The 23593-nt window shown below is 45.8% G+C and overlaps 1 protein-coding gene across 8 annotated transcripts in view; it reads right to left on the bottom strand.

Moving 5' to 3' along the window:
* Positions 1 to 5390: 5390 nt before the first annotated feature.
* Positions 5391 to 23593, bottom strand: part of GRIK4 (glutamate ionotropic receptor kainate type subunit 4) — a 411821-nt gene continuing 393618 nt past the window's right edge. For 6 of the 8 annotated variants that reach the window (XM_070490069.1, XM_044752710.2, XM_044752707.2 and 3 more), the window contains 2 exons: positions 10506 to 10624; positions 5391 to 8264 (listed from right to left, as the gene is read on the bottom strand). In XM_070490069.1, the coding sequence (XP_070346170.1) occupies positions 7908 to 8264; positions 10506 to 10624 (476 nt within the window). In that variant the 3' untranslated portion in view covers positions 5391 to 7907. Of the gene's footprint in view, positions 8265 to 10505; positions 10625 to 16019; positions 16652 to 23593 lie in introns of those variants that run through there. The other 2 variants (XM_070490073.1, XM_070490072.1) reach the window with 2 other exon arrangements.

Raw genomic sequence — 23593 nt, forward strand, 5'->3', positions numbered from 1 at the left:
CCTGGCAAGGGAGGCAGGGAGGACTGGGGGTGAATCTCTGCCCTTCATTACTGAAGCTTTGCCTTGCATTGGCTGTGGAATGTTGGACATGTTTAACTTCCGGAAGCCTTCGTCTTCTCTCCCACAAATACTAACATTTAACTGAGAGGACTATCACAAGGATTAAATAAAAAAAGGTTGGTAGTGTGTTTGGCATGTAGCAGATACTTGGAGAAATGCTGGTTCCTTCCTTCCACTCTCTTCCCTTTTTTTGATCTAAATACTAACACTTAGGAAAATAGCAGCACTTTTCTAAACTCATCAGAACTGGCCACACTTCCCAGTATGGTAATCAGTCTACACGCTAGAGCTATAATTTGTTGACCTTCAAAGAGTTATGACGTTTTCACACTTTAAAAGCAAACTCCAAGAGGAAACTTTTTGGTTTTCCTGGTGAGTAAGTAGGAAACTGAAGTTGATTTTGATTATTTTGGTAAAGAAGATTGCATTTGTTTTGAGCAAGTACCACCTTGACGGACTTTTGTTGAAATGGATAACCCATGAACCAAGTTTTGGTAATTTTATTTTGGAGTAGAAATCACTTTTGAGGATAATGAGGAGAGAAGGGAGAAGGCTGAGTGATTATTCCAAAGCTGGTGTAGGAGTCCAGAGGCTGAATTCTTCTGATTTGTATAGAAGGCACGTAGACAGCTGGAAGAAAACATTCCCTCATACCTATCAATTGGAACCAACTTTCCACCAGCCTACAAATATTATCAACCTGCCCTCCCCACTAAGTTCATGCCCAGTAACATAAATGAAGTCACATTGTTGCCTGGTATAAATTATTAAGTTGTTCTATGCATGGTGTATTAGCATACTCCTGCCGCTCAATTTCATACCTGCAGCATTTTAACATACATTTGCTCTCAGTTGAATTTGCCTCATTCATTCATGCATTCCTTCATGGGAACCAAATATGTGCCAGCAATCCTACACACTGTGAAAGAATAAAAGATGAAAAAGGCATTTTCTCTGCACTTTAAGGGCCTTACTCTGGTAGATGGGGTGAGAGGAACAACATAGGTATTAAGTACATAGAATTCAATGTAGAAAGTGAAAAGGGCCATAGAGAAAGGTCAGGAATGTTCAGGAGAGGGAGACATTGTTTCCTTACTCCCTTGGGGATGGGGATCATTGAAGACTTCATGGGGGAGATGATATTTAAGCTGGATCTTAAATATGGGTAGGCTTTGGCAACGTAGAGATGAATGGGAAGCACATTCTGGGAGGTGGGAACTGCCAGAGTGGAGGCACAGAAGAAGAAAAGCATGGGGGAAATAGGAAAAACACAGACTTGTAAGTGGTGTGGTTTGACGGCAGGGTGCGATGGAAAGTAGGTGAGAAAAGCATAAGGAGAAGGTTGAAAGATCTGCAGGGGCTGGATCAGGGAGGGCCTGCAATCTTCTGGAAATAATGGCAGCGTCAACAAATCTGCTGTTTCATTGGGAACAAAAGACATGCTAGCTGAATAAAAATGTTGTTTCTGAATTCTGTACTTTATCGGTCAACCTAACCACTCAAATTTTAACAATTTTGTTATCTGACATTTCTGAAAATTGTTTCCTGCCTAAACTGGACATGGCTGTTGATAAGTATGGAGCATGAGTGAAAGTCGGCCTTCATCGCTCGTGTTTCACTGGCTGTGTTCAATAACACCAATGGCAGAACGTTCTGTCTGGTCACTTATTCACGCGAGAGAAACTTTGTTTGGCGTTGATGGGGGTGGAGGGGAACAGGCTGCAGGAGTGAGTTCAGGCAACTCAACTGGGAATGGGGAAAAAACACCTTTTCCTTCATGCCTCTACATAGACTTTTGGCTTAGAAATAAATTACATCAAAAACCACTCAGCGAGAACTAAGCCACTAAAAGCCGGAAGACTAAACCCAGCAATGTTATCTAGAAGCACGGAGAAAGGCTGAAGTAATAATGGAGTGTCATCTCTCTTTTGAAATGGACATAAGGGGCACTGACAGGAACCTGCAGGTCTGGGCTAAACCACCAGACACACACACACACACACACACACACACACACATGCTGTTTAGCTTATATAGAAAGGGAGGGAAAAGAAGCAAAGAAAAATAACCTCTAAGTCTCTTTGTAAAGAACTATTTTTCATCTGGTCCTCTTTAAGCTGGTTTTGAAAGTCCTGTCACCTCACCGAGCGTGTGGGCATCCACAGTCTCTTGATAATGCTGCCTTGCACTGTTCACCTGCTCGCGACTTCTCTTCTTCGACCTTCATATTTGACCACGTTTTGGTAATTTTTAAAATGCTTTTCTATGCTCACTTAGTGCTATAGGATTACAGATGATGTGGAAATGGAAGTTACATTCTGTTATTTTTAATGGAAAAGCTACTAAGAATCTAATCAGAACAAGCCAGGTAGAATGACTTTCCAGGCAGGCTCCTTGGGCTACAGATAACAGGATGGTGTAATGGATTGAAAAGGAAACCCATTCTAAATGTTCCTGTACAGAAATTGGGGGGTTTGGTTGTGTATTAATTTTTCACATTGATTCCACACCTTCAGTTCTGTATTCACACCCCTTTCCCCCAGTTTTAAAAATACTTGCTTTTCTTTTTTTTAAGAGCTCATAATTCACTTCAGACCATTTCGTTGCTCATTTCAGTTAGTTCTTCTGTATTCTGCAGGGTTAGGCTGTTTGTCTCTGCAGCTAATCCCACTACTACAACTTAAAGAAGCCCAGGAATGAGATAGAGGTGAAAATCTCTAAACAGCATTGGCAGCAAACAGGAAGCAGCACCACAGGAGAGCCGGAATCTCACAAAAAGGAACAGTGTGGGTGAGAACAAAACAGCAACAACAACAAGCCGTCTCTTATCAGAAGAGCGCTGAATCCATCAACATGAATTAACCATATTTCACTCCAAGGGAGATGAAGCAGAGTCTTGTTTCTCTAGACATTAAAAAAATTTTTTAATAACCCCAAGACTCAAATAGTTCTGCTTCCTCCACTAAGCCTGTCTCACTGCCGAGAATCTGTAGCCTCTCTGACTTTCTACATGGTTTGTATTCCGAACCAGACCCTCCGGCACTCTGATATTCCGTGCTTTACTTTCACCGTTTCTTACAGGTGAGTTTTGTCTTCCCAGGCAGAGTACGGATCATTTCTTCTACTTCTTCATTGTTTCCCAAGAAATCTAAGGTGGTGCCGTGAGCTCAAGAAATACCCTCTCGAGGGGCTGGCCCAGTGGCTTAGTAGTTAGGTTTGCATGCTCCACTTTGGCAGCATGGGGATTGCAGGTTTGGATCCTGGATGTGGACCTACACTCTGCTCATCAAGCCATGCTGTGGTGGAGACCCACATACAAAATACAGGAAGATTGGCATGGATGTTAGCTCAGGGCCAGTCTTCCTCACCAAAAAAATTAAAAGAGAGAGAAATACTCTCTCAAGTTCACTTCCCAATCTATGAAAAAGTGCCAGCAGGATGAGTGGTCCTTTAGTCCCTGTTCCCCTCTGACTTCTCCAACATAGTCAAGAGAGAACATTAGATTGGATACAAGGAATACTGAAGAGTGGACAGGATCCTTTAGCGAACTTTCTAGCAGAAGAATCACTGCATGTAGGTGATTGACCTCCAGCCTCTATAATGTAGATTGACACAGTCTAACCTGTCAATAGGGTCAAGTCCGAGACACAACATCCGTCACAATGCACTGACTCCCTGACATGCTTCAGCCAGTCCCAGCCAGTGAAATACTTACATGCATGCTCTTAGTTAATATATGTGCAGATTATGTGCTCAATTTCTTTACACCCCTTCTTAGCACCTCAACCCTTCCACCATTTCTCATCAGAGAGGTTGTTTTCCACTTTACTGCCTTTGTAGACTTCTGTCTTTCTTGATCTCAGTACTAGTTCTGCTATTTGTATAATGGTAATATTAGTGTTTTTTTCATCCATTCTTCAGATTTGGAAATTAGTATGAAATTAACAAAATTTGAAGGATAATGTTCTATCAGTAGTGACAGAACTTCTCTTATCTGATTGCCCTTAAATTACAATGAGGTTGTTGACCCCTTCAGTTCTAAAACTTGGAGATTTTTTTCCTTTGGAAGCCACACCCAGTTATGAGATTAATATATATATATATATATATATATATATTTTTTTTTTTTTTCCTATGAGAATAGTTTTCCAAAGGCATGATATCACCCATCTCTGAGGCTCGCTGTAGGATGATCGGGTTGTCAGCCCCTGAGGGCACTCCCTGTTTGGGTAATAGTGGGGGACCTCCTGTCTGTGGGGAGAAAGTGACCTTTCCCAGAAAGGCACAGGAATAGCTCATAGCTCAAAGCAACTAAAGGTTTAATTGCTCTCTTTGAGAAGGCCTCACAGGAAGCACTAGCTTTAAGTAAAATCTTTATGAAAGGAATGCCTTCTCTGAATTTTCCAAACAGGCCTCTTTGTTATTACCTTGAGAGAGCTGACAACCAGTCAGGGAATAGAATCTCCCTTATCGTTTCCAGACTATTTTAGCTCGCTGCGCATACCCCATTGGTGGGAGGGCCACAAACGGTTCTCTTAAGCTTCACTCAAACCACCAATCTGTCACGTCTGAAATGCCCTAGCCCTTTCTGGCCTCATGTACTTGACTCCTACACCATGGGGAAGTCCCCCTTGGATTCCGAAAGAAAATTAAACTCCTTGGAATCCAAAACTAATAAACTTTCACAGAGTGGCCCCAGGTGGGTTGGTTATCATGATATTTCGGTCTCACCTAACCAATAAGAGGGCCGGCTGGCAAATTCCCAGGATGGATATTCTCATATGAGCACTGGATTAGAGGAAGCCAAAAGATTTTTGGCCATCTACATGCTCAACTTACACCCCACCTGGGTTCTGAGGTAGAGATCTTGTGACAGTTGGGGCCCTGCAAGGCAATTAAAAGAAATAAAGCAAAGTATTATATTTTAATTGATGTAATCTTCCAGCTCCCAGTGGAATCTGGGGTGATATCTGACTAGAGTTTCCCTAGGTATGAATAGATGACTATTCTGTGAAAGTGCATTTAGGAAGACAAAAGCCCACGAAGCCTGAACTTCATTAACATGTGTATCCATTTGGGGGGGATTGGCTCACACTCCCAGGACTATGAAGGGAAAGAAGCCACCTAGACTTCTCTAGGGTCTGAACAAAGAGCTGAAGGGGGTGGGGGAGCAGACAGGGCGGAGGAGAGAGGGAGGGAGGGAGACGGGCAGGTGGAGGGGAAGAGATAAATGGGCTTATATTTTGATTTGCTTTTAGAGTACCCGGATATCAGACACACTGAACCACTCTTTCCAAACCAAAACAGCTTTCATCCATCACTAACATTTCAGGGTTTGTTTCTGTTTTATTGTAAATATTCCACTCAAAGAAAGATAGACAAGAAAAACTCCGTTATACAGTATACAGAGTCAGATAGAAAATACAGAATGGAAAAGAAAGCCAACAACCAACTGATCAAAAGCGGAGACAAACCAAGGAAGAGAACTAGCTGGTTGCAAAGTCACTCCCCAGCTTGAGCGAGGTGCAGCGACGGTCCCAACAGCTCATAGAAACTGTCTAGCGCTGTCAGTTTTGTCTTTGCACATAGTGAAAGAAACAGACTTTATAAATGATTCATGGGGACATTTATTTCACTAATCCATTAAAAAAAAGTCTGCTATTGATCAAGATGTCCTGCTCATAAAAACAAGTTTTTAAAAAAACAACCCTTCCCACCCCAAATGTGATCTGACAGTTGGGACCACATTGTCAGAAGCAAGGGATGGAGCTGCAGGTTGGAGCAGTGTGGCACCTTTGGGGTCTGCGGTCACTCGGCCTTCAGGAGCCCTTCCCACCAAATCCACGTTTCTCCATGAGGCTTGAGGCAAGGTTTAAAAAAGAAACTCGTGTCCTGCACAACTTGCCATCATTTGATGGTTAAAGAGGAAAAAAGGATTCAAATTCAAGAGAAGGAAGTTCAGCCGAGGACAAAACTGGCATCCTTTATAGGAATAATCAAGGTACCATGTGGCCCCCAGGATGGCAGCTGTAACTAATAGTCCTGGCACAAAAAGGATGTCAACCTACCCAAACCACAAAAACATGGAATTAAGCTTGTCATCTTCCAAAGATGTCTTTATTTTAGTACATTCAGAACAGAAACAATGTGAGGACAATTTGCTTCAAGGTGGTGGTGGTGGCGGTGGTGGTGGAGGTGGAGGCGGTGCTATCGGCTGTTTATTTCTCTCTCCTTCTGAATTCTCTAAGCTTACAATCAGAAATTGCATAGAATTTGTTTTCCATCAGAAAATGAAAACTCTCTGTGTGAAACTCCAATTGGGGAAGCCAAGCAAAGGTCAAGCAGCTGCTGGGCCGCCTCGCCCCTCCCATCAGGGGAGCGCTCCAGCCCCTGCGCACGGCTCACAGGTACAGCAGTACCCAGCAGACATCCGACGGCCTGAAAAGCTATCAGATGGAAGAGAAGTGAAATACTTTACTTGAAGTCACACAAGGGGGCTACTGCCCAAGCTGAGGACTCGAGAGTCCCTAGTTCCCAGGCCTGTGTATTGGCTACGAGTCTCCACCTCTCTCCCAGGAACCTGGTAAATTCTTGAGTACTTAAGGTCTTTCCATTTAATAAACACACACACACACACACACACACACACACACACACACACTTGCCCCCAGGTCTCACGTCTAGTAACAAGAAATCACTCAATCCATGATAGCCTTGGGGCTCTGTCTTCATAGGCAGCTACTGAGTTTGGTTTCAGAGGTGCAGTTGACAAAGTATGCACCATCCCCCAGGGTGGCCCCATCCCTCCTCCGGTGTGAATGGTGCGTTCTATCTGAAGCCAAGGCCACGGTATGGGAAAATTGTGTGCCCTCTCTGCTCCTCAAAGAAGGCCCGGGGATCTTGGGTGCATTCTGCTCTCCTCCCCTGTCTCTCTGCTTCAGAGATCCCATTCCCAGAAGACCAAGTCAAACCCAAGAACAGTGGGAGTCAGGAAGAGAAAGAGAAAGAAAAGACATATTAACCCTTGGAATCCCAGGCATCTCTAGGTCTGTCTGAGTGAACCATGAGTTAATTGGTTTTTGGCATTTAAAAAAATTACTTTAATGGATTTCTTTGAACCTCTCCACCTAATTCTTCCCAAGACCCTTCTCCTACACTCCGCAGGGCCCCCAGTCACCACACAGGAAGGAGAGTTCAGCACCTAAAATCTGATGCATCGGCTGCTCCATATCCTAAAATTTAGGAAAAAGGAACAGGGATTATTTAGACTTCCATTCCCTAACCCAGCCTCCCCTCCAAGAAAACAAAACAAACGAAGAGGACTGAGAAGGCAACAAAGGAGGAAAGGGGGAGGAGAGAAAAGAGAAACTAAAAGAAAAGAACGCTAACAAAAATATACAAATCCAGAAAAGGAAAACGTCCCTGTTGAGTTTAATTTTTTTTTTTTCCTGTAAGAACTAGACCCAGGGTACAACGGCCCCTTCCTAGGGGGAAATTAAACTGACGATGCCACCAATTCGTCAGAGCGTTCTGGGCAGGGACTCCCACCCCAGACTCTGTAATTTTGGCAGGAGGGAAAGGCCCGCTGGGAGAGGATGGGTCCTGGTGGCCGGGAGGGAGGGCGTCCCTTTGCCACTTGGTGCAACGTCTCTGGGTGAACCCGGCTCCCGGACGAGGGCGCTGTCTCTGGCTGGGGCGTCAGGCTCTTTGATCTTTTTGTAAAGTTACTGGATCCAAAATCCAGAGAGAAGTGTGGACGCTGTACAAGTCCGGGCTCCCGCAGATAGCAGCGCCTGCCCAGCCCCACCGGCCTCTCCACCTGTCTCCAGGCGTCTGTCTCGCCGGGGCTACTCGGGCTCGCTGCTGTTGGTGGTCTTCTCCCACTCCAGGCTCTCCTCGCTGCGGGCCGGCGACGGCCGCGCCCGCAGGCCCTGGAACCTGCGGCACTCGGGGCAGACGCGGATGTGCGTGCAGCCGCGGGCCACCAGGGCGGCCTCGTGCGCCAGTCTCTGCGCCAACTGGTCGGGCTCCCCCGCCCCGCACAGCTTGCCGTTGCTGAGCGTCGCCGTGCCCCTGGGCCTGCGCTCCTCCGGGATGGGGGGCCGGGGTGGCGGCACCCCGGCGCGCCGCCGGCGGGGGTGGACACTGTCCTGACACAAGATAATGCTGCGCAGCTCGGTCACCATCTCCTGGCAGACGGACACCTGGAAGAAAGGAGGAGGTCACAGCCCAACCTTTCAGAACCAGCCCCCATGGGTCCTCTGCGGGTCTGTTCGGGTGGGGGTTTCGGACAATCTCACAGAATCATAGAATCTTAGGGATGAAGATTATATGAAGGTTTTGCAATCCATCTCCTCACTCCCAGCCTCCATTTAATATTCAAACCTCCATACCGTAATATTCAACAGCCCTGCCAGCTGATTCCCCAATCTTTGTTTGAACACCTTCAAAGACATGACCTCACCATGCTGGGAAAGAGCCCAGTGGCATTTTTGTACATTTCTGTTAAAAGCTGCTTCCTTCCATTGACTTAATTCCTCTCCCTGAAATTTTATCCATTGATCCCGGATAAATTTGGACCTTGAAGCCGACTAAATAAATAACCCATCCACTGCATGTCAGTCTTTCAAGTATTTGAAAAAGCTGCCATGTCTTCATGAACATTCTGTTCTCAGGCCAAAGATTCTCATTTCTTTTAATCAATGGGTTATGGCTGGAGAGGGTGCATTCGAATGATAACTATAACAATAAAAATGACAGCAACCACTACTCCTACAGATCCACAATCTCCTAAAATAAAACCCTTGGGTCCAGCGGTGTTTCAGAATAATTTGGAGTTTAGGAAGGTAATACCATAGACATGGAGTATATTATGTATCACACCCAATATTTCTGTAGCAAAATCTATGTATGTTCACACTGCTTGAGAGAAAGCCCATAAACATTAGCCTTATATAAGTTCAAGTCAACTTTTGTTGCAAAATGCATTTGCATCAAACTTACAAAAACTTGGAACTTTCCAAGCTTCTCAGGTTTCCAAACGGTGGATGAAGAATCTTGAACCTGGACTACTACTACTATTATACCCATTTTGCAGGTGTGGAAATGGAGGCTCAGAGAAGTTATGTATCTTGCTAAAAATTACTTGCTAACAAAGAGCTGACCCAGAATTTGAAGCTAAACCTATCTACTCCAAAGCACACGCTTGCTCTGCTCAGTTCTCTACTCTCTGCTGGAAAGGACACTTTCCCAGACCATGATGGGAGAAGCAGCCTTCTGTTCTTTTGTGTTCTTTCCTCCAGTCTTCCACTTCTGTCAACAGGACAGTTGTTCTACCGTAGTAAAAAGTTAACGTAGCCTTACTCTTCATTTTAGCTATTGGAAGGGCTTTTAACTCCCCATTGGATTTTTCAAAGTACGTCCAGACCATAGGTGAGCTCTTGGGAGAATAACCAAACATGCACGGATCCTCTACCTGAAGCAGCTACAGAGAAGTATCTGATTTCTTGCTGAGGTGGGAGGTAAAACAGAGCTCGTTGCAAAGGGGAGTGAGGAGTGGGTGACAGCGTGGCAGTCCTATTGGGAAATGGGAAAGAGATGGAGCACGGAAGAGCACAAGGACCGGCAGGCAGTGTTGTATGGAGGCCTGTATGGGGCTGGACTCCCTGGTTTTGGAGGGGCACTGTGCAGTTATGAACTGTGCTGAGCTGCTTCTCCAGAGCCAATTAGGAAGGAGGTTTTAGGAAGATCCAGAGTTGGGAGATTGAGAAAGAGGCTAATGTACTTTAAAACCCAAATTCTGCAATCAGCATGTAAGGATTTGTGTGCCCTGTCTCGGAGGTAGAATGGAGGTAGAATGGGATAAAGTCTTCTTCCTTCTTCTCAGACTCCAATCTGCGTGAAATTTATATTAACCTAGTTTCTAAGCCACAGGTTTGGGAATTAAAATTAAAATTAAAATTAAAAAACTTATTCAAAATCCCTGAGAAGGAACATGCAATTCTTGGGCTCACGTGACTCGAGATATCTCTACGGGTGTAAGGCAAAAACATACTTAAGATGGAAGAACTGTCATTGTTTCTCTTAGCGACCTGGTACCTTCGCCTGGTTTTCTTTACAGTACTACGTCTTAAATAGTCGTTGTGTAAGACTTTGTTGTTCAGAAAACATTTTTCACATGTTTCTTTGCTGGACAGTTTCAGAGAAGAATCTGAAGCCCAGAGGTTAAGTGCCCTTTCCATGGCTGCATCATTAGTAAGTGAGGACGCATTAACCCAGATCTCCTGCCCTCGAGACTGGGACTCTTTCCATTGCACTGTCCTGGGGGTGCTCCACCCTCTTGTGGGATTTCACAGGTTTTGTCTGGAATGACTTTTGTATACCCGTGAGCCTGTGAACTTGGCCCCGTCTGCCAACACTATGGTCATACCCCTTTGAAGGTTTACCTCAGTAGCTTCTGAGTGTCGGAGAGTCCATAAAAACTCCAACATAGCCATAAAAATGGCCACGATTAAGCCACAAATAAGAACCACAAAGATTCCACCAATATTCTCCATTCCCAGTCCTGGAAGAAAGTGAGAACAAACAAAAAATAGTGTCAAAGAGCTGGAAGACATAATCATTCTGCCAAAAATGCTGAAAGTCACTTAAACGACCAGAACTTGGGTCTTGTAGATACTTTACACACATATTCCTTGATGAGATATAATTATTCTTCTGAGGAAAAACAATGCAGCACAGCTGGAGTAAAAGAAAGGAGGGGGCTCGAGCTGCAAATGGAGGAGACTGGTGAGAATCGTCCAGATGGCTGACTGGGGTGGGAGGTGAGGGTCATTTTAAGGAAAAGGCTCAGGAAAATTTGATTTAGCCTATAGAGACATGATACAAAACCCCTGTAAATTCTAGCAATTCCATTAAAAATTTAGTCAATCTTCCTAATATCATGTTTGCATGATAGAAAGCAATTGTTTTAGCCAAACTGTAGATAGAAAAAATTACGTTTACCTATCTGTCAACATGTTACTAAAATACTTATTTGGAAAGTAAAGGTTTTATCTCACCAGGCCAGTGATTCCCAAACCTGGCTGCCATCAGAACACTTGGGAAGCTTGTTAAAAAGATAGATTCCTAGTCCTGACCCAAGACCTACTGAATCCATATCTCTGGAGATGGGGCCCAGGATCTATATTTTCAAACGCATTTCACAGGTGATTGAGGCCTAAAGTTAGCTTGCAAACCGATATTTTGGGAAGCATTGTACATGACTGGAAGTTCCATGAAGTCAGGTGTAGTTTCTGCTCGTGTCTTCATTGCCCAGCACCATACCTGGCACATGGTATATACTCAATAAACATTTGTAGAACTATATGGTTGTTTCATTTCCATAGCATCAAACAGTGAGTTTAGGCCTGTAACGGGATGCTTTTCCGGTTTTGGAGAAACTCAGACTTTAGGGGAGTGTCATAAACATCTGAAACCCTGAGTCAACAGAGGCCACTATCAGAAACCAAAAAACATCTTTTATCCAGGAAGATGCCAAGAGGGTAGCTCACATCCTGTGCTGTTCCAGAGTGCTGGCACAGCGGAGCGTCTGTTTAATCAGGAGTGCGGTCATGGGACGTGGAGCCGTGTCACTGCTAGGGAAAGCCGGCTTCACACAACACTAAGAGATGAGACACGGTGGAGGAGCAGAAATCTGACACTACCTTCTCCACCTTGGGAAGCTGAAAAATTGTCTTCCCTAGCCATTTCAAGATGCCTTGGGTTTCCTCTCACAGAGCCTTGAGTGTTTTTGTTTTGTTTTAAAAATAACAGCGCAGGGGCCAGTCCTGTGACGCAGTGGTTAAGGGCGCACCTTCTGCTTCGGTGGCCCGGGGTTCACCAGTTTGCATCCCGGGTGTGGATATGGCACCACTTGGCAAGCTATCCTGTGGTAGGCGTCCCACATATAAAGTAGAGGAAGATGGGCATGGATGTTAGCTCAAGGCCAGTCTTCCTCAGCAAAGAGAGAGGATTGGTGGCAGATGTTAGCTCAGGGCTAATCTTCCTCAAAAATAAATAAATAAGTAAAAAATAACAGTGCAGTGCCTGCCTATACTAATAATCGGCTACGATGGCTCTGAGGGCTCACGTAATGAATGCATCAGTGGCCTATGTCCTCTGGTCTGCGGGTCCACACAGTCAACTCTTGAGTACCTGTGTGAATATGAGATCCTCTAGTTTGAATAATCAAAGTTAAAAACTCAATTCTAAGGGAAGGCACACGGGGTTTGGAGTAGATTTCTACCTCCCAGGAGGAAGGTGCTTGGGGTTCTTTTGAACACCTGCCCTTCTAACCTGGGACCATTTGGGCAGAAGGTTTTTGACCAAATGAGCATCAGGATCCATATGATTGGGGAGGACAAAAGGGACACTTCAGAGGAAATGCACTAAGGATGGAGCCGGCACATGCAGGCAGATGCTCCAGCCACAAGCTTAAAGGTGGTGGGAACTGGGGTATTGGGATGTGCATCTGAGCATCATGGACAAACTAGCTTCGCCAGTGGTGCCTGGGGAGAAAGGCTGGATGCAGATCCCCACTGAAGGGGAGGTGACAACTGTGATACTAAGGATGCCTACCTGTTGAGGTAAACAGAGTCCTCAAGTGACTATGAGGTACTACAAGACTCTCCATCACTTTGGGACAGTGCTGCCTGATATAGGAAAGAGACTAGCATCCCTTGAAAGGCCTCAATCTCCCCTCCTGTTTCTGCAGAGGAGCTGTACTGCGCCGTCTCCAGGTCCAATTCTGCCCTCTGGGTTCTAGCTGCTTCCCCTGCCTCTCATGGTCTCCACCCGGCCCTCCTCAATCTTTTCCTCCCCACTGACTCTTTCCCTCGGCAGATACACACACTCATGTTTCTCTCTTCTTAAAGAAAAATAAAAAATCCTTCTTCCCCTTCCAGCTCTGTCTAGTGAACGCCCCTTCTCTTTCCTTCCTTCCCCGGCCAAGCTTTTTGAACAGTTGTCTATACCAGAACTATTTTAAGACATTTTAAAGCCCTGAAAATGCTTATATTTGGAGGCCTGATCTCACATCAAAGCAAGGAGAAGCAAATGCACCCACATCTTACGTTAAATGCATTTTTAAAATTTTGCTTCTGCTGTGACTGAGTGGCAAGAAACAGTTAATTTATAATTGGCTGTGATTTCTCAGCAATCATTGTGCATACAAGGGAATGTTTGCAAAATGAGAAAAATAGAACCCCAAAATTGTTTATAAATGTAATGAAGTTTTTATGAATATTAAATTTAAAAATTAATGAAGTCGAGACAATGTTACATTTTGGAGATATTTAATTAAACATGTCAATTTAATTTTGCCGGTTTCTTTTTGCACTTTGAAGCTAATAATTTTTTCAGACCTCAAACATAATTTTGGATGCTTGAAAAGCTTTTAGGTTCTTGGTAGTCTATAGTATCTGAAGGAGAAAATAATTCCATTCTGAATTCACTTTTGTCTTTTCTATTCACTCCTCATCCCATGCCATTTTGTCTTGCACCCGGAAAACCACCCTCATCAAGGGCACCGAGGAACATTTTGTTTCTAACCTATTGGAAATTTTCCAGTCCCGGTCTTAAGTGACCTCTCGTGGCACTTGACATTGTCAACCACACCTCCTTCTTGGCTCTTTATAAAGCCATTGCTCTCTGCTCTCTTCCACTCTTCTCAATCGCCTTTGCTTGCTCTGAGCGAGCTTGCACACTCGCTCCTCATCTTCCTGCATTTGGTTTCTTGCCATTCCTCCATGCACTGGCCGTCACCAAGTCCTGCTGATTTTACCTCCTAAATGCTTTCCTGTTTCTTACCTTCCTATCTCTCTTACCACGTCCCGAGTTCAGGCTCTCACCTCTCTTGTTTGGACTATTTCAGCAGCCTTCAGAGAACGATTTCCCCACTTGTAGCTGTGTCCTCCTCAACTCTACCTTCTGAGTGATCTTTCTGAGATGCAAAATCTGACTGCGACACATCCTCTAGCGACTCAGAACTGATTACAGTTCTCAGTACACATCATGCAGCTCCTACCTTCTGTCCCTTTACTCCTGTCAGGATCTCTGCCTGGAAGAGGAACGCCCACCCCCAGACACACACCCGGCTAACCTCGACCTTTCCTTGGAGACTTAGCTCAGGGCTCACTTCCTCCAGGCTGCCTTCTCTGATCTTACCTGACTGTTAGTCATACCACTTTTGTATTTCACTGATAATGCGTCATGTAGCCCTCTAATATTGCATAAAATAATATGCTAGTTTAATGTTCTATATCTAGATTTCCCACTGGACTGTGAGCTCCTTGAGGGAAAGATCCATGTCTTGGTCAACTGTGTGACCCCACAGTCAGGGTGCCTGGCCCATAACAAGAGCCCAATAAACGTTTGTTGGAAGGATGAGCAGCAGAAAGAAGACAAAGACATCCCAGATGTAGAAGCCAGTGTTATCAAAAGCTTTGGCTCCATCGGGTGATATGTATTCATTCCTAATTAAGTTTATGTTTAAAACAATAGTAAAGTGTGACAGTCCTCGTTGAGTGCTCCCAGCCTGGTCATAGAGGCAGATGGCCCAGACTGTACCGAGTGGCTGGCCAAAGTGGGACTGAGCATTGAGATGGGTAATCCACAATGTGGACTGAGCATTGAGATGGGTAATCCACAATGTGGACTGACTGTGCCCAGGTCCTGGACAGGCGGGGGTATCGGCAAGGGTGATAAACAGACAGGTGATCTGTGCTGGAATAATTCTGATTAGATCAGGGAAAGCTTCTCGGAGGAGCTGAGGTTTTAACAGGATGCTGGTAGAAACCATGAATCACTGAAACACCCCACAGTCTTTCTTTCCCAGCTTCTTGAGTTTCAGGGCCAGCATGTTAATCACGGGTGTTGGCTCCAGTGTGCTGATTCCTGGCTGAGTGGCCTCCTCCCCGCAGGAGCGAGGCTTGTATACCACTCATGCCTTTAGGAACTTATTGGAAAGTGGAAGCAAGAATAGACTGCTGGCAGAGTCAGAGATGAGAAACAGATGGAGCGGGGAGCGGGGAGCGAGTGTTAGGAGCGTGCAGCCGTGCCATTTAACACTGTCATCAGTCATTCTCCTAGAAGTCAGATGCCTTCCATAGCACACGGCCATTACTCAGAGGAGCTCGGATGTGGACTCCCTCCAGCCCGACCACAAGGCCTTCACCGCACTCAGACACCCTAGCACCTGCAAGGGGGACACCTCATCACCCCTCCCTTCCCTTCTTCAGACAGGATCACACAGAAGTCATCTAGACAGAAGGCTTTCAAACCGAGATTTTCTCCTGACACTTGAGTCTCTGAGCCTCAGCTACGCCCCAGCCACAAGACTGTATTGACTGGAATACACTCGAACTGGCCCTGCAGACTCCTGGTTGATTGAATACTAACTTTGTCATCCCTCACAGATTGTCCACAAATACCACCGATAGTTGACAAATGCAAACGAACTACTTGCTTTGTCTCTAGAACTACAGAAGGGAATGGGAACCTGGAAGGGAGTGCCTTGAGTGGATCTGAATCTCCTCCCACCCACCTGCTCTGCCTCCAGGTCTGCCCGGTACATAATCACTTCTTGGATTCAGGGGCACGTATGTCTCAGGCCTTAAAACCCTCATATAGCTCAGGTAGCACTGTGGAAATTTGCAGCTGAGATGCAGGGAAGCTGCTTTTGAATAAGGAAGGGGTAGCTGTAGCCTGAGAGGCAAAGAGGCAGAGGCACAGGAGCCACGGAGGCAGGTGCAGAGAGAGGAGACTGGCGCCACAATCCCATCAAGGGACAGTGTATTTGCTCTTGAAGTCAGTCAACACATCTTTCTGGAGGAGCTTCCCTGAGCTGAGCACTATGCCAGGTGCTGCAGCTCTGGGCAATGTTTCACACTGAAAACTTTCGACAAGCACAAGGATTCTTTGACCAGTATGACTTTCAAGCACTTTCTATTTCAGAGTTGCATTCACCTAAATCTATGCAAATACATTAAATGGTCCTGTCTCCATGGACTTATTTGCTGTAAATAGCAACCTCAGGTGCCCTTGTGTGAGCTGACCTGTATGACCTTCCCAGAAAACCTAAAGTGATTTGTCATGTTTGCACTGCTGAGGACTGTGAAATGCAAGCTTGCCATTTCTTCTTGCATTCACTGTGACATCCGTTGACCAGACCTAGTAGATTCTAGAGATAGTGATGGAAGAAGAGTAAGGAAAGGGACACAAAATACAAGAGGGATGGGAGAGGCATCTCATAAATTTCACAATATTTCTTTGTTTTTAAACTGATTCTTTTTTTTTTGTTTAAGATTGGCACCCGAGCTAACATCTGTTGCCAATCTTCTCTGTCTCTTTTTCTTCTTCATCTTCTCCCCGAAGCCCTCCAGTACATAGTTGTATATTCTAGATGTAGATTGTTCTGGTTGTGCTATGTGGGATGCTGCCTCAGCATGGCTTCATGCGTGGTGCCATGTCCGCACCCAGGATCCGAATCAGTGAAACCCTGGGCCGCCGAAGTGGAGTGCGAGAACTTAACCACTCGGCCATGGGGCCGGCCCTGCAATATTTCAAAACACAAGTTATGGGAGAGGCACTTTACAATTTTCCAAAATATGAGCTCAAGCGCCTCATATTTTTAAGCATTCACGATCTCATTCAATTGTCATCAAAACCTGTAAAGAAAGTCCACAGTTAAAGAAAGGGAAATTCAGAGAACTTAAGTTGCCTAAGTTTTGATGGTTAAGATATGAAATCTAGGTAAATCCGACTGCCCAGATAACATTCTTTATAAAAATGAAGCTGGGCTTTTTGAGCGTTTACTATGAGCAAGGTTACTGTGCTAAACATTTTAATCCGATCCCAGCAGTCGCCCTGTGAAATTGGCACTCTATTACTTCCATTATCCTGAGAGGGAAACCAAGATCCTGGGGTCAGGCAACCCGCCCAGGGTCCCAAGGCTGACAAGGGGATGTGCCAGATCCAAACTGAAGCCAGAGCCTGGGCCCTGACCCCCACCCCACACCACCCCTCCCCAAAACTTGGTGTCCCTTGTGCTACAGGGGCGTGATCACAGAACTCAACCGGGCACCCTGATGACTGAATTCATTCCTGAGACAGCTCCCCAGAGTGACCGGGGAAGAGGGTCTGATGTATGGCCTATTACTTCCACTTATAAAATCCTCTTCTTTCCTTGAGAACAATATATCCAATGTTTGAATTGATGATTTATTGACTTAATCTTGGCTCAGTTTCCAGGCAAAGTTGGGCTGCAGTCTTTCTAATTGCTGACCTCCTTTGATGCAGACACACTGGGCCACCATTTGCCTGTTCCTGGTCGTGCTTTCTGGCACCCCCCTGCGCTTTCTCCATCTCTCAGCAATCAATCTGATTTGATTAGGGAGAGGTTTCCTCTGCAAGCATCTCTTCAAGACACTGTCTAAACTCCCATATTCGGGTTTCCATTCTTGGCTGCCTCCAAAGAAAACAGAGAGAGCCAGGACAATCGGGCTGGGCTCCCTGAGAAGAAAGAGAGAGAACTGTCTCCAGAAACCCCCCTGTCATCACTTGCCTCCACTCTTGCTAAGATGTCTCACACTTTCATTCCTGCTGTGCCAGAACAGCAAACTTCCTGCTCTCTAAGGATTTTGTGAGTCAATGCCACCGGCCTTTTTTCCATCCTTGAAAGAGGACCCTGATTTTCACAGCCTGGTGGTGTATTTATGTGCCTTTGAAGCCCGATTGTGAGCTTGTGTTTTTCGAGATAAAGGTATTTAATTTCCTTGGAATTTACCAACTACCTTTCTGTCTAGCAAGTGTTCAGCAAGGCCTTCGGTAATCCAATCCCCTTGAATCAGGATGCCGGCATCTGTGAGTGGCTAGCGATATTTCTTTTTATAGCAGTTGAGTGAGAAAATAAATAAAATAAGTGTTTTTGGAAAGAAAAGGCAGAAGAAAATGAAACAGCCTGGAATGAAGCCTGCTTCTTTTCATAATGCTCCAGTCTTGCACAGGATCTGCCATTGCGTTTATTTACCTGCGTATGAAGGTACATGGTCACTGAGCTATAGGCAGGGAGAGAAATATGGGGAGAGGAAGGGAAGGGGTGATGTTGTGGTTTCCACTAGAGCCAAGTAACACCTGGCAAAAAGACTCAGGATTGGTGGCATCATCCCAATGTTAGGATTCTTCTCTGGGATTTGGCAGGGATGTCTGAGCTGTAATATTGGATTAGAAGTGGGGTAGCTCCAGATCCTTTTCTTTGAAATTTCTTGCATTTTAATAAGATAACAAAGCAGAAAAGGATTATGTTAGGCACCTCACATTGTGTGTACATTCGAATTGAAACCAAAGTGCCTATAGCCACTCTCACCTTCAGAGGTTTCCTAAAGAAGGATCCCGCGCCCCTCCTGTTCCCTTCACCTCCGTCCCTCTCTGCCTGTCCCATATTCTTCTCCTTCCTTTGGGCACAAGTGAAAGCCAAGTGATTCAAATCACGAAATGAAAGATTGCCTAGGAGCTGCTTTGGAAAGCAAATTAAAATGACTGCCCTTCGTTCGATTTGAGACACAAGGAAAAAGAGTGTTCCTGTGGCTCCATTCCTGGCGACCATTTAAAGACTTAAAGGAAAAGCTCTTTCAGGTCATGCTGGTTCCGTTCTTCTGCCCCAGGAGAGGGGCTCCTGAGCAGTGAGTGCTGTTCTGTAAGTCTGATGGCTAACTCGCCAGATAGAGACCAAGCGACGGCACCTCTTGTTCTAGCTAGTGCTTCTCGCTGGGCTTGAAGGAGGTCACGTGGGCCTTCCCTGGGCCAGGGAGCCTTTTAGCCTCTCTGAGTAATGTTTGTTTGGGCTTCAGCCATGGCAGAAATGGGGCCACTGCATTAAACTGGCATTAACTGCTGTGGCTGGGATGGGAGCCGAAGCCCTGGCTCTTACAGTGATTTGCATAGTATCTCCCAGACAGCTCCCTCTTGGACATTATCACTTATTAATACAGCTCACCCTCTCGTGCCAAAGGCAGACCACAGAGAAGCAAGTTAACAGTGGCTGGTTGATAGAACCCTAGTATCTTCTGAAGATTTGGGACCTGGGTAGGATGACTTCCACTGTTAATTTTCCCTTTTCATCCACTCAGTTCTCATCTCTGTGCCGGGGAACATTTGGTCCCCAGGTGCAGAGTGGACAGAAGCCTCCTGTTTACTGCTTTCCATCTTCCATGGGAGCCTGGTCTCCCTGTCTGTGCCCCATCTCCACCCATTCTGGACTTTGCTCTCAAATCAGTCTTCCTAAGGCTCTGTGGAATGGAGAAGCTTCCAAAGCCAACCACTCTGCAAAAATTATAACAATTTTTCTATAAAGGTACCTAATTTATACCTCATACTCCCATTGCCACCTGATTGCCGAAAATGTAGAGACTTCTCAGTCATTTAGGTTCAAATTCAGTTACATGCAGTGTTTTCTCTGCTTTCCCTTCACTCCTGGATGTATTTCAGGTCTGAGGTTGGGAAGGAGATCAAGTATCATGGGGGCGGGGTTAGGTGTCTGGTCTTAATGCTGGATTCCACTTAGATTTCCTGCAGTACAGGAACAGAGCGGCCTGTCACTAGGCCCTCTCTGCCCTGGGTCCCCACGTGCCATCTCTTATGCCCCCATTCCACCATGCCATGACACATATTTCTGGGGCTTGCCAAACTCCAGAAGAAAGAAAAATCTCTTTATCTCTTGAAATCCCCAATGAATCTAGGAGTTCTAACTGCCACTTGCCATCCCCTAGTAGGGCACAAGCCTCTTTCTGAGGGACCGTCCACATTCGAACACTCTTTTCCTGCTCAGAAGCTCCCTGTCGGGCCAGGGCATCTTTTTATCTGGTTTGCACACTGGGTGGCCTGGCTCTTCTGTTCTTGTTTCTCTCTCCAACTTCTGGTGTCAGCTTTACGCCAAGCTTCCTTAGGGTATTGGCCTTCTGTATTCCAAAATACCATTTCTAGCAAATCAAAAGTGTTGACTTCTAAGAACATTGTCTCTGCTGCCTTGTAAGAACTTCTTTTGGAATTTAAAGCCAATAATTTGACTCTTTGTTCCTCCTCAGGCAATGACCGTCCCCGGGACCATGAATGCCACTAAGCGCTCAGAATTCCATCCCACAGCAGCTGCTTTCATCATGCCACATCTCACCCCAGAACCTTTGAGGTCTGCAGCCAATATTCTCAAACCCGGTCCAGTGTGCCATTGGTGTGCTAAGACATATGCAGAGCCCTGGGAGGTTTATGGGGCATCTTCCTGGGGACACTGATTTTACTTAGAGTTTAGGTGGCAAAAGCATTTTGACATTAAATAAACATGCCTATGTTATGTTGTAAGATGCAAAATTCACATACTTTTTTTAGGATAAAACAGACTTTAAGGAAATTCCGAGCATGGTGGGCTGCTTTATACATGTCTCCCGGTCCCCAAGAGTGCACACGCCGTCTCCTCTGCTAGTCATTCCTTCCCTGGGAAGGTTTGAGACGTACTGGTTTGCAGTCCAAATGCCTTTACTCAGTTTCCAATGTCCTCTTAACTCCAACCTCATCCTACTTATTCAAACCAATTTCTGAGTGTACTAACTGTGCTCCTCAACATTCCTAAAGCAGTGACTCCTAATGGATGCTTCAAGGTCCAGGCCAAGTGCCTCTGTAAAGCCTTCCCCGGTCATTGCTCAGAATTAAGCACTTCCTCCTCCGGGCTTCAAAGCCCTTTCTTTACAGCTTTGTTAAAGCATTCCTACAGTGCAACCATCATAGTAAGTATTCGTGCTTCTCTCTAGGTTCTAAACCTCCTGAGGGCATATCTTATTCTTTTCCGTAATCTCAGAGCCTAGTACAGTGCCTGGTAAAGAACGGTTTACAATGTTTGTTGGATGCAATGGGGCCTATGTGAACGCTTTCCATGCCAACACCTGGGGTGTCTGGGTTCCTGTTTGGGAGGAAACAGATATAGGGAGTGGTACAAGTCTGGAGGTCCTTGAGATGATTGCCCACTCATTCATTCATTCATTTATTATTCATCCTTTCATCAAATACTGATGTCAGAAGATACGCTGGTCACTGGGATACAAAAATAAATAAGACACAGTCCCTGTCTTTGAGTTTTTCAGAGTCCATGGGGGACAAATACCAAGAGACACAAAATAAACGTCTTAAGTGTTGATTTTAGAAGAGCTATCTGGCCTTTGGTTAGTACAGGATGGTCAGGCACACCTGTGGCTGTGGACACTACTCAGATCTCTCATGGCACCTTAATAGCTCCTTTAGGCCCAAGTTTTGGAATAAAATTAGTTCTGATTTCCTTTGTGCTGGACACTTTGTTGAATGTTTAACATGATTTATTTCATTCACTGTTCACAAGAGCCCTCTATTTTCATCTCTCTTTTCCAGAAAAGGAAACTGAGGCTCAAAGATGTTTCATGGTGTGTATAACAAGGCCATCTATGGAGTGGAGTCCATTTGACACAATGCCCATGATTTTGAACCCTATCGAAACTGCTTCAGGGAAGAGAACCAACCTAGTCACTGTCAGCAGAACAAACAGGTATGCAGGAGGGTGAAAGTTTGATGATCTCCATTCTTGGGTTGGGAGGGTGGTGGTGGTGGGGGGGGGAGGTTGGGAAGAGTCCCTTGGACTTTGGGTGACATCTAGAATAGGAGAGAGATGATCTAAATCGAGGTCCCTAAGTGAACACTGTAAGGCACACAGATTCTGTGTCATTATCCCTGTACTTGCCAGTTTTGCTGCCCTCCAACTGTTTCTCTGCAGGATTAGCAGTAGACATAAATAAACACAAATAAATAAATACGTGCACAAAGGGAAGGATCTGTGGCTGGGTTTAGGGGTCAGGGATGAAAGGGAAATCTAGAGCGATGGGATCAACTCAGCAGTGAGTCTCAAGGGAAAACGGGCTCCAAGAGATCAAACGGGATCAGGTTTACAAAGGCAAGGAAAGCGAGGAAACTGCAACCAATGGGAAGGAGGGGAGGAGGGAGACTGGTAGTGGGCCAGCGCTGGCAGCCTGGGCCTGGTGGGGCCATGCAGGAATTGGTGGGGTTCCCTGCACTCCTCTGAGCCCTTGCTCTTGGCCACCTCCCATTTTGCTTCAGCCTCCCTCATCTACAGTGTCTCTGTGTCAACGCGTAAGTTCAGTCAGCTGTTCAGAGGTAGCAGCAACTGGACTGAGTGGAGAGCTCTGGGTGTGAAGGCTACTTGGGAAGTAATTAAAGCACAGTTCCCTTAGTCACTTTCGTGTGGCCCAGGTGAACACAGTAATCGGCAGCTTTTGACAGTTATCAGTCAGTAGCTTTAATCACACTTCCCACAAACATTTATTGAGTACCTACTCAATAGCCTCTCAGGGGAGGCTGGGACAGAGAAACAAATGAGACTGGGTCCACATCTAAGGTGCCATCAACCAGGCAGAGGAGACCAAGAGTTGCCTGAGGAGTTGCAGAGGAGACCAACACCACAGGAGGCACTCAACCCACTGTGGGGAGGTTGCTGGTAGAGGGGACCAACGGCATCTCGGGAGACAGACACTTGGACAGCGCTCCTATTTCACTTATCTGTCAGAGGAAGGACCCAAGGTCCCTCTGCTCTGGGTCTCAGAGCCACCTCTCTGTTTGATTACTCCAGATCAAAGCCACTACTGTTTCCCTCCATCTCTTTGGTAAGATAGCACTCTTCCCACCACCGCAAAGTTCATTGTTATCACAGAACAACATTGACCTATGTTAAATTATCAATAATCTCATTTTATTTTGAGTATTCCAGGTCCAGTCAGATTTAGATTGTTTTCAATCGAGGTGTCTTTTTATGGGGAGGGGGTGGTGGAGCAGCATTTTGCTACCCACACCTTCCCTAGAACAAACGCTCAATGCAGCCCAACTCTCCCCATGGGAACCTTTCTCTGCTCCACCTGCACCACCCGGGGTCCCTGCTCACAGCCCCGCCAACTGCACTAATTTCTGCCTCTGCACCCTTCCTCAAGGGGCTTATTGCCTTCAATGACCCCCCCCCCCCCCCACACACACACACACAACACCCTCCCTACCTTTTCGGGTCCTGGGCGTGTTCAACATCTAGTGCATTCTATCAAGTCCACAGAATTTTCCTGATACTTTTCCTCTGTACCGCCCACATTTCTTTTTTTCTCTGAACAGAGTTAGTCTCTTCCACACTTGACCTTTGGGGAGTGGAAAGCCAAGAAGTGTGTGGCCTCATTGGATTCCTGCGAGGGAAGGGGCAGCGTTTCCTCTAAATTACAAAGGGCTTGCCCCCACAGGTCCTCATGCCTGAGACCTCTCCTTGCAGGATAGAGATCCATGATCCACATAGAGACACTCAGAAACACAAAGTCACTCATTCACTGTCTCATCATGGATAATCATTCACGCTGAGCAGAGAGGGAAGCACGTGGTATCATTCATTTTACTCCTTGGCTCCCTTACTAGGGGAGAGCATGCACAGGTA

Source organism: Equus asinus, chromosome 20 (genome assembly GCF_041296235.1).
Source record: "Equus asinus isolate D_3611 breed Donkey chromosome 20, EquAss-T2T_v2, whole genome shotgun sequence".
Taxonomy (NCBI): domain Eukaryota; kingdom Metazoa; phylum Chordata; class Mammalia; order Perissodactyla; family Equidae; genus Equus; species Equus asinus.